Raw genomic sequence first — 10,900 nt, 5'->3', positions numbered from 1 at the left:
GGTGTTCTTTTAGGGTTATGCATTCTACATGCGTCGGCCATCCAGGTTTTCTCACATCCCCAATTTTTCTCCAAGGGTAAATCTCGAGGGTACATCTGCCCCTTGGGCCTACATATGCTATCTTGAAATTCCGGGGTACCGATGGGCGCGTCGTACCGCCGTGCTAGCCTTTGCTAGTAAACATAATGAGATTATGATGCTACTACATGATACGATGCATTATAGCGATAGCATCATACATCAATATCATATTCATGATCCAACTATATGACACTACCCACTATGGCCAGCTTGGTATCCACTCCACATACATCAACTAAGCTTCTCAATTATCTTCAAACAATAATTAATTATGACAAATATCAGTTTTCCATTGCATTTATTCTATATATGCATTTTCTTCTTGTGACATGGATCCATGGCTCAATTATTTGGCTAGAGCTATAATATGTGGCAAAGATCTCGGCAGGGAGGTATCAGATGATGCAAATTTGTTGGTTGCAAGCATTTGAACCACTTCGAAAAGTGAGGTTAGAAGTGAGTCTCACCGAGCATTTTGAGGAGAAGAATGACAAATAGGGAAGGATACCATGACATGGGAGCAACCTTTTATGTTTTGCGTTGGAGGTATCGGGGTCATGGGAACTTTCTCAGGATGGAAAGCTACCCGATCGTACCCCTAAGCATGGAACCGCCAGCTAGTCACATCCTTATTGTTAATATTACTCATTGATTTGCATGGCACATGCTTAGGGGGATAGAGAGAGGGAGGTGTGATAGAACATGAGTGATAACAACGATGAAAGAGAGAACCAACGGTCCAGATAACGAGAGAGAATAGAAAAGAGGTACATATGTCTTCATTAATTTCCAGATGTTTCTTATTTTCTAGGGAACAGGGTTGTAAACCACAAAATCCTAGGTCGGCTCCCAGTTTTCCCTCCATTATACAACCATGTAAAAGGGTTGCTCGTGATTTTGAGGTTGTTACACATAGAAACAATGATTATGGAATCGTTGGTCGGATGGAAAGAAGGTGGGTGCCACGTATGTGCGAGCTCTCACGGAAATGTTGTTGGAGAGACCAATGGATACCGAGGGGATCACCTAGAAATGATGAATCAAGCTGTTGTAGAGGCTATAGGTAAGAGAATTGGTGAGCTCATGGAAGCTGATGTGGGGGTCGCTGGCATATTTGCGTCTGAAAGTGAGGCTGAAAATTTCCATGTCATTGATGAGGTGTTTGTTGTTGTAGGTGGTATTGAGATAATATGAAGTGGTGAAATTTTGAATATGAGTACCTCATTGAGTTTTGCTTCACATATGGCATGAACGGTCATAAGGATAGAGGTTGTAGCATTACATTGGGAAAAGGCGAAAAACAACATGGGAAACGGTTGAAAGCACTGATGCCAAAGAAAAGGAATGAAAATGATTTCCAACGCTAGGGTGATAGCAAATGAGGGGAGTTATTAGCGTTTATTTAACGCCGACAACATAGATTCCCGGTCCAGAAGTGTCCAAGCATCTTGGAGGAAGGATCCCTCTCATCTGTTCGATGATAGCAGCTTGGGTGATGGAGATAAGAAGAGCAACGAGACGGAAGATGAGGTGACTAGCCAGACTGAAACAAATAATTACCTGCCACTGAAGGGTAATTCAAAAAAAATGGATTTCATTATAGACATTTCAACGCTGGAAAATGTTGTTGGTGAAAAGGAGAATACAGATCTGGCCATTTTTCTGGTGGTGGAAGGAAGAAAGGATAGCGAAAGGGTATTGGGCCAGCCCAATAGTGAGAGGTCCAACCCAATATGCATGAATGTCGGAGGGACGTCGATCATGATGGACAAAAAAGGTGGCTTCCATACCGCTGATCGTGAAGAGGAATGATCAAACTACCAAAGCCATGGGATCAAATAAAAACAAATTCAAACGACTTCATAATGATAGGAATGTTCGATGGGTTTTCTATTTTGGATGACAAGAGGAGACCAGAGGACTTTCAGGGTAGACGGGGGATGGGAAAGAAAACCTAAATGAAGGGGCAAGCTACATGGATAGTGAGGAGAGTGAGGAAGGGGGGCTACAACAGTTGAAGTGGGGCTGCCTAGACAGCTCCAAACGATACCCAATGAAGATTAGCATGTTGAACTGTCAGGGTTTGGGGAACAAGAAGGAATTTTGTGGTGTTCTAGCACACTAGAAGAAGGAGATCCCGAATATTATCTTCTTGTCAGAAACCAAATTTGGAGAGCGAAGAGTGGAAAGGTTCAGAATGTTGATGGATATGCCTAATATGTTTGTGAAGAATTGCAAGGGAATGAGTGGTGGTCTTGCATGCAAGGACTAAATGTGAGTTTGAGGTGGAATGACAGAATGCACATTGATGTCGATGTTTTCGAACCGGACTGTTTTAAGTGGAGGCTGAAGGGCATCTATGGAGAGCCGCGAGAGCATCGATCAAAAACATGGAAACTCGTATCTACGCTTCACCACCAATCAGATCTTCTGTGGTGTTGTGAGGGAAATTGCAATGAAATTATCTGTAGTTTTAGGAACAGCGACCCGGATGAAAAGCTCTAAAATGAACATCCAAGCATTGCATGGTGACTGTGACATTGTTCCTTTTATTCACTGCACACGGTTCAACTGAATGGACAGGAAGAGGCTAAATAACAACTGCATCTATGCGTTCCAATGAACACGCCTCGTCCACCAACACATGGGTCAGTGGCATCTGCGACGGAGATCTCGACATGACGTAGCCACCCACCATGGGTGCCTGTGACGGCGAGCTGGACATGACCTTGTCATTCGACCCGCTCGTCGAGGCTCCATTCCTCAGTAAGATGTCTGCGAAGATCGTCGTCGATGTAGGCCGCTCGGGCGACAATTCACAGGGACGCAGCTGTTGCATCGGCGCCGGAAGGGCAGCCTCGCCCGGTCGCACGCGCTCTGGCTCCGGGTGTGCACGGCACACCGGGCATGATGCGTTCGCGCGTAGCCAGGGGTCGACGCAGCTGCTGTGGAACAAGTGCGTGCACGCCGGCAGCACGCGCACCACGTCACCGTGCTCCAGCTCCTGCAGGCACACGGCGCACTGCGCCGCCGCCGCTCTCCCCTTGCTGTCGCTCCTCCTCTTACTGCGCTGGGGCGACGGCGTCGCCGCCCCCGCCCCGTACGTGAACGCGGGGAGCGCAGCGATATGGTGCATGCTCAGCCCGAGGTGAGGGGTAGGAAGCGGCTCATCGTGGTGGCGAGCGCGCCGCTCGGACCGGCGCGACCGGCAGCGGCGGTAGAGCAGGTACAGCAGGAGGATGGCGAGGAAGGTGATGCTGATGCCCAGCAACACGAGGTTGCAGCTTCTCCGCGAGAGCCTGTGTCGAGGAGGAGCTTGGGCGGCGTAAGCCGGGGACGACATGGCTGCGGCCTGCGGCTAAACCTGACCCGCTGCAATCGACTTGCCGAGTACTCTCCGGCGGTACTGGTTCAACTCCGGGAAGACGGACACAACAGGTACAAGTAGGCGCACTTATAGCAATCAATCTGGTGGAATACACGCAGATTGCTTTCCTAGCAGCTCACGTGTGCAACACACACATCGCTGGACACACGCACGGATCGATTGCAATGCTAGCTGAGTAGAGACAGGGCTCACTGACAAAACCAGTTCCTACTCCAACACACGTATACAGTATACGACGGAGCACCTGGCGCCTTGCCGTGTGAGATCGTGCTTAATCCTAACAGACTTCGTGTAGAGAGAAGAGATGGTTCATAGGACAACCAGCGAAATCACTGAGACATGGTCGCCGTGGGAGATATAACACTAACAGAAAAAGAAACTTTAATTCCGGTTAGTAAGGTCCGTTAGTCCTGGTTTTGCCATCGGGATTAAAGGCGCCCCTTTTAGTCTCGGTTGTGTTGCAAATCGGAATTAAAAGGGTCTCCGCATGGGATGCAGGCGCGCGCTGGGACGGAGGAATGGAGGCTCGACGAGCGGGTCTACATCGACGACGATCTTCGCAGACATCTTACTGAGGAATGGAGGCTCTAAAAATTTATACTTCCATTTGGCTGTAACACCCACCGGAACTAAAGGCTTCCACCAGAACTAAAGATCGTCGTCGATGTTACTATGGAAAAAATTTATACTTCCATTTGGCTGTTTGAGAATCTAAAAATTTGCTAACCGGGTGGGTGAATTCAGATGTAAATTTGTGCGTAGATACATTTTCATATATTAAACATTTTTTAGTTCGTATGCAAAAGATATTCTCTTTTTACCAATACATGACGCAATTTCACAAAAAAAGAGAGTCGAAATTCATGTTTATTAATTTCTCTTACAACTAGGTGACATAACACATGGATATCTCGAACGATTTATTTTTGAATTTTTTATCAATTTCATTTTATTTTACAAAGCTAAAAAACGAACCGAGACTGTCTGGGTTTCATGGGAACTTTCTCAGGATGGAAAGCTGCCCGATCGCACCACTAAGCATGCAACCGCCAGCTAATCACATCCTTATTGTTAATATTACTCACTGATTTGCTTGGCGCATGCTTAGGAAGGATATAGAGAGAGAGAGGGAGGTGTGATAGAACAAGAGTGATAGCGACGACGCAAGCGAGAACCAACGGTCCAGATAACGAGAGAGAATAGAAAAGAGGTACATGTGTCTTCATTAATTTCCAGATGTTTCTTATTTTCTAGGGAACAGGGTTGTAAACCACAAAATCCTAGGTCGGCTCTCAGTTTTCCCTCCATTATACAACCATGTAAAAGGGTTGCTCATGATTTTGAGGTTGTTAGGCATAGAAACAATGATTATGGAATCGTTGGTCGGATGGAAAGAAGGTGGGTGCCATGGATGTGGGAGCTCTCACGGAAATGTTGTTGGAGAGACCAATGGATACCGAGGGGATCACCTAGAAATGATGAATCAAGCTTTTGTAGAGGCTATAGGTAAGAAAATTGGTGAGCTCATGGAAGCTGATGTGGGGGGTCGCTGGCATATTTGCGTCTGAAAGTGAGGCTGAAAATTTCCATGCCATTGATGAGGTGTTTGTTGTTTTAGGTGGGATTGAGATAATATGAAGTGGTGAAATTTTGAATATGAGTACCTCATTGAGTTTTGTTTCACATATGGCATGAACGGTCATAAGGATAGAGGTTGTAACATTACATTGGGAAAAGGCGAAAAGCAACAACATGGGAAACGGTTGGAAGCACTTATGCCAAAGAAAAGGAATGAAAATGATTTACAACGCTAGGGTGATAGCAAATGAGGGGAGTTATTGGCATTTTTTAAAGCCGACAGCATAGATTCCCGGTCCAGAAGTGTCCAAGCATCTTGGAGGAAGGATCCCCCTCATCTGTTTGATGATAGCAGCTCGGGTGATGGAGATAAGAAGAGCAATGAGATGGAAGATGAGGTGACTAGCCCGACTGAAACAAATAACTACCTACCACTAAAGGGTAATTCAAAAAAATTGGATTTCATTATATCCATTTCAACGCTGGAAAATGTTGCTGGTGAAAAGGAGAATATGGACCTGGCCATTTTTCTTGTGGTGGAAGGAAGAAAGGATCACGGAAGGGTTTTGGGCCGGCCCAATAGTGAGAGATCCAACCCAATATGCATGAATGTCAGAGGGACGTCGATCATGATGGACAAAAAAGGGGTCTTCCATACCACCGCTCGTGAAGAGGAATGATCAAACAACCAATGCCAAGGGTCGAAATAAAAACAAATTCAAACGACTTCATAAGGATAGGAATGTTTGCCGGGTTTCTATTTTGGATGACATGCCAGAGGACTTTCAGGTAGATGGGGATGGGAAAGAAAACCTAAATGAAAGGCCAAGCGACATGGACAGTGAGCAGAGTGGGGGCTACAACCGTTGACGTGGGGCTGCTGGGACATCTCCACACTATACCCAATGAAGACTACCATGTTGAACTGCCAGGGTTTGGGGAACATGGCGGAAGTTTGCGGTCTTCTGGCACACCAGACCCCGAATATGCTCTTCTTTTTAGAAATCAAATTTGGAGATTCAAGAATGGAAAGATTCAGAATGTTGATGGATATGCCTAATATGTTTGTGTAGAATCGTGATGGAATGAGTGAAGGTCTTGCATGCAAGGACTAAATGTGAGTTTGAGGTGGAAGGGCAGAATGCACACATTGATGTTGATTGTTTTGAACCGGATTGTTGCAGATGGAGGCTGACGGGCATCAACGGAGAACCACGGCCAGAGCATCAATCAAAAACATGGAGACTCATGTCTACGCTTCACCACCAATCAGATCTTCTGTGGTGTTGTGAGGGCAATTTCAATGAGATTATCTGTAGTTTTAGGAACGACCCGGATGACAAGCTCCAAAATGAACATCTAAGTATTGCATGGTGTCTATGATATTGTTCCTTTTATTCACTGCACACGGTGCAACTGAATGTAACATTTGCTGTCTCTGTTCCTGTACCTACTTAAACGTCGCCGGCGGGGATGGCGATGCCGCTCGCATCTGTGCGTTCCAATGAACACGCCTCGTCCACCATGGGTGCCCGTGACGGCGACCTGGAGATGACCCTGTCATTCGACCCGCTCGTCGAGCCTCCATTCCTCAGCGGCGATCGTGCGAAGATCCTTGTCGATGTAGGCCTCTCCGGCGACAGTTCACAGTGACGCAGCTGCGGCAACGGCGGCGGAAGGGCAGCCCCGTCCGGTCGCAGGCGCTCTGGCTCCGGGTGTGCACGGCACACCGGGCACGATGCGTGCGCGCGCAGCCAGGGGTCGAGGCAGCTGCTGTGGAAGAAGTGCGTGCACGCCGGCAGCACGCGCACCACGTCACCGTGCTCCAGCTCCTGCAGGCACACGGCGCACTCCACCACCGCCGCCCGCGCCCCGTACGTGAACGTGGGGAGCGCAGCGATGCCGTGCATGCTCAGCCCGAGGTGAGGGGTAGGAAGCGGCTCATCGTCGTGGCGAGCGCGCCGCTCTGACAGGCGCGACCGGCAGCGGCGGTAGAGCAGGTACAGCAGGAGGATGGCGAGGAGGGCGATGGTGATGGCCAGCAACACGAGGTTGCTGCTTCTCCGCGAAAGCATGTTTCGACTTGCCGATCGAGTAGTCTCCGGCCGGCGCGCGGTACGGGTTCAACTCCGGCAAGACGGACACAATAGGTACAACAAGTAGGCGCACTGCTTATAGCGATCGATCTGGTGGAAGACACACAGGTTGCTTTCCTAGCAGCTCACGTGTGCAACACACACATCGCTGGACACACGCACACGGATCGATTGCAATGCTAGCTGAGTAGAGACAAAACCAGTTCCTACTCCAACACACGTATACAGTATACGACGGAGCACCTGGCGCCTTGCCGTGTGAGATCGTGCTTAATCCTAACAGACTTCGTGTAGAGAGAAGAGATGGTTCATAGGACAACCAGCGAAATTAATCACTGATGAGACATATATGGTCGCCGTGGGAGATATAAGCATTAGTCATGAAAGTGATTTGTGCGCCGCAGTCATGGTTAGGCTGGTCATAGTGGGGAGTAACTTAGACTAGTAACATATATCATGTTACTAGTCTAGGTTACTACCTTCATAGTGGGTAGTAACTTATATGTGGTGTCATGTATTGTGTCATTTATTATGTTGTAGACTCATTTTGCCTTGGGGTGTGTGATGTTATGGTAACATAGCTAGTTACCACCTCACTCTCTTTCTTCATTTATTGGCATGTCATGTCACCAAAATGCCTTGAGATGTGTGATGTTACTAGCTATGTTACTCCCACTATGAGCAGTCTTACTGGATGATATACGTGTTTTTTTTTCAAAAAACGAGGCAAAAGCTTTGCCTATTGATTAACTAAGAAGAAAGGTGAGCAGTTAATTAACGGAAAATCGGATGAAAACCGATACAATTCGAACCAAACCTAGAACACCACCGGCACACTAAGGGCCCAACACTTCAACGATACAACGGACGACACACTCGCCAAAACTTGCTAGCCTCCCATCCGTGCTGGAGAGAAAGATGCCATGACAATTATGAGAGGAGTAGGCATGGGATGCTCCAGCTAGGTGAAGAAGTCAAACCTCCAGGAGAACTGCGCCAAAGCGACCTTATCGCCCACACGACACGAGATCGATGCCCACAACAATGTGAAACTTTCGAGGCCGCCGCCCCGACATCCAGCTGCTCCGCCACGCTTAGCGCAAACCACCAACACCACATTCCGGGACCACCATCCCGACATACCACCGCTCGTGATCGAGCTGCAACGCCACACAACCCGGCCACCCGCAGCCCCAGCTGCACCGACATACCGTCCGCAGACCACGGCCACCACACAAACATCCAGAGCCGCTGCCCCGACGTAATGTCCAACCGCCTCCGCTGAGATGCGTCGACCAAGCCGACAACCTCAACGCACAAGCGACACAAGATTGTCACCCAAGCAAAGCCAAGAAGCTGCCACACCCCATGAGGCTGCTACCCGTGGGACATGTGAATCTATATAAAGTCGGGACATCTTTTTCGACCGGATGAAGTATGTAGAAAAGGATGTAACAAAAGCTAAAACGGTACATACAAAAATTTCAAAAATTTAATCATATACTCCTACTTGACTGGGAAGGTTAATTATCCGTGGACTAAATTATCTAATACTAGGCAGCTAGCTCATATCGACAAAAACGTACTACAACTACAATAGCTAAATATTTGCATGGATTAATCATCGTAGCTAATCAAGCTAAATCCATTGCTCCGATTATAATGAATGTCAGGGTTTTAGTTAAAATTTAAACTAAAATCCCAACACTTATTATATATCGAATGCATTACCAAAAATAGCTACATGCATGGTGCCTGACCATAGTGGGTAAAACCAGTGCAGTTAACGGATCGATGATCAATCTAACAAAGCTAATCAACGCATCACGGATGTCTCAGGACAAGATATTGCTCTGCCTTAAATTAATAAAACCATTGCAAGCAAGTTGTTAAAAAATGAAACACAGTAAGTTTGAACTTTGAGACCATTGTCCAGCCTTGCGATCCGACTGAACAGGCGCCGAAGCTAGTGAAGAAGACTGCCAATGCGGGACTCGCACCATTGTCAACCTCCAGAGGCCAAGCAAAAGCCCTAGCATCATTCATCTCCACCTCCATAGAAAGCTCCCTGCTTTCTCGCCCCGGATCGGAGGGCGTCACACTTGTCTGAGGTAGACAACTCTCCCTGTGCACGCATGTAAATTCGAAGTTGCTGCCTGGGAGAAGGACTCCGAGCACTCACCTGCCGCCACCAGCGGGCCAAGCCACAACACACCAAAACAACCTGCCAAGAGCAGGCGAAGGAGATGTGCCTACCAACCACATCCGAGCTCATCCACCCAATCTAGCTATCTCAAAATGGCGCCTCCAATGAGGGAACAACACCCGAACACCGCTGCCGTCCAAAACAAAGTTTTGGGTTTTCACCCGAGATAGATAGAGCAGTGAGGGACGAGATATAACCTCGATGTCACCTTAAAGAAGGAGAATGGCGCCGTCGGTGTTGTCGATGTCATGGCTACCACCATCGGCCAAGGGTTTTCCCTACTCCAAAGCCCACATCCGACCGCACCCACCAAACCACTAGAAGTAAGTACGGGGCTAGGGAGGTGGGACGAGCACCGTAGGGAGGAGCAGCAACAGTCTTCAAATCTGATTCTGGAGGTCTATCGGGGCGACCTCCGCACCATGCCCATGCCCGCCGCCCCTTCACCGCCCACACGGCTGAATAGCGCGGACTGCAGCACCAGCACCCACCGCCAAGTCGACGTCGCACCACCCCGCGCCCAAGGTCGCCACCTTGGATCCATGGTCCTAGCCCGGTTGTTTCTGAGCACCCAGCCACCGGCCACCACTCCCAAGCGCCGGTGAGGCCGAGCCGGAGAGGGGAACAAAGGGAGGAGGGCCGTCAACTCCCAGCGACGGAGACCAGCCCCCGAACGGCCGCCTTCCTCCTTGCAGCCGCACGCAGGGGACCGAGAGAAGTTCCCTGCCGCCCGCTTCACCGGCGCCGCATGACCTTGCTAGCGGCCGCCTCCAGGGACAACGAGAGGGAGAGGGAAGGTTGGGGACGTTGGTGACAGCAGGATCTAGGATCTCCCCCCCCCCCCCCCCCCCCCCCCTCGTCTGGAGGGGCATCGTGAGGGAGAGTGAGAGGGCATTGCCATACTTGCCAAAACCAATTCAGTAACTGACGATCGATGGGCAAGCTTCCAAAGCTAATCAACTGATGTTCTCGAAGGAGCCATGCATGCATGCATTCGCTCAGATTCGTTAATCTGCCAGTTCACTAAAAGATTATATACTTACATGGTAGGGTTGCAGGGTACACCGTGGCATACAATGCATACCCTGTAGGTCCGCTACTGACTTTATGCTTTGATTTCTTTGATGGTTGTATCAGAGCAACTCTAGCAGATGCTCTATAATCCAAACTTGGCTATGTCGGAATGGGTAACTCTGAAACGCGATTTTTGGTGCCACGCGAGATGCGGCGAAATAGATCCCCAAACCTGCACCCCATAACGTAAATATGGCAATTGGGTGAATATACAGTCATTTCAGGATATTGAATATGAATATAACATTAATACATATGGAAATTACTATCCTTTCAACATCATGCAATGCAACAATAATATAAATCTCAATGAATGTTTAAATGAAATAATTAAAAGAAATTATGAATGGTCCGTAATTAAACAATTAATCTTGATCCAAATATCTGCCACTAATTCTCGACGAGATCATAATGGAGTTGGGTGTGAGAGCTCTACTTCTCAATCTATCGGTAAGTGTGAAGGAAAACTTGGATTCG

At 48.3% G+C, this 10,900-nt stretch overlaps 2 protein-coding genes across 2 annotated transcripts; both read right to left on the bottom strand.

Moving 5' to 3' along the window:
* Positions 1-2,671: 2,671 nt before the first annotated feature.
* On the bottom strand, positions 2,672-3,478 carry LOC127310689 (uncharacterized). Its single transcript, XM_051341339.1, has one exon. It carries the CDS (start codon positions 3,422-3,424, stop codon positions 2,672-2,674), a length of 753 nt encoding a protein of 250 aa, XP_051197299.1. The 5' UTR covers positions 3,425-3,478.
* A 2,952-nt stretch (positions 3,479-6,430) lies between these two features.
* Positions 6,431-7,169, bottom strand: LOC127309768 (RING-H2 finger protein ATL5-like). The gene has a single exon (XM_051340499.2). The coding sequence runs from the start codon at positions 7,120-7,122 to the stop codon at positions 6,502-6,504; it is 621 nt and encodes a 206-aa protein (XP_051196459.1). The 5' UTR covers positions 7,123-7,169; the 3' UTR covers positions 6,431-6,501.
* Positions 7,170-10,900: the final 3,731 nt, after the last annotated feature.

The sequence above is a fragment of the Lolium perenne genome, chromosome 6, assembly GCF_019359855.2.
Source record: "Lolium perenne isolate Kyuss_39 chromosome 6, Kyuss_2.0, whole genome shotgun sequence".
NCBI lineage: Eukaryota > Viridiplantae > Streptophyta > Magnoliopsida > Poales > Poaceae > Lolium > Lolium perenne.
Note: the sequence above shows the minus strand (reverse complement) of the source record. Positions and strands in the feature narration are given on the sequence as shown.

Bases quoted from the DNA above. Each gene is read 5' to 3' on its own strand.
- LOC127309768 (XM_051340499.2), bottom strand. From the start codon at position 7,122: ATGCTTTCGCGGAGAAGCAGCAACCTCGTGTTGCTGGCCATCACCATC.
- LOC127310689 (XM_051341339.1), bottom strand. From the start codon at position 3,424: ATGTCGTCCCCGGCTTACGCCGCCCAAGCTCCTCCTCGACACAGGCTC.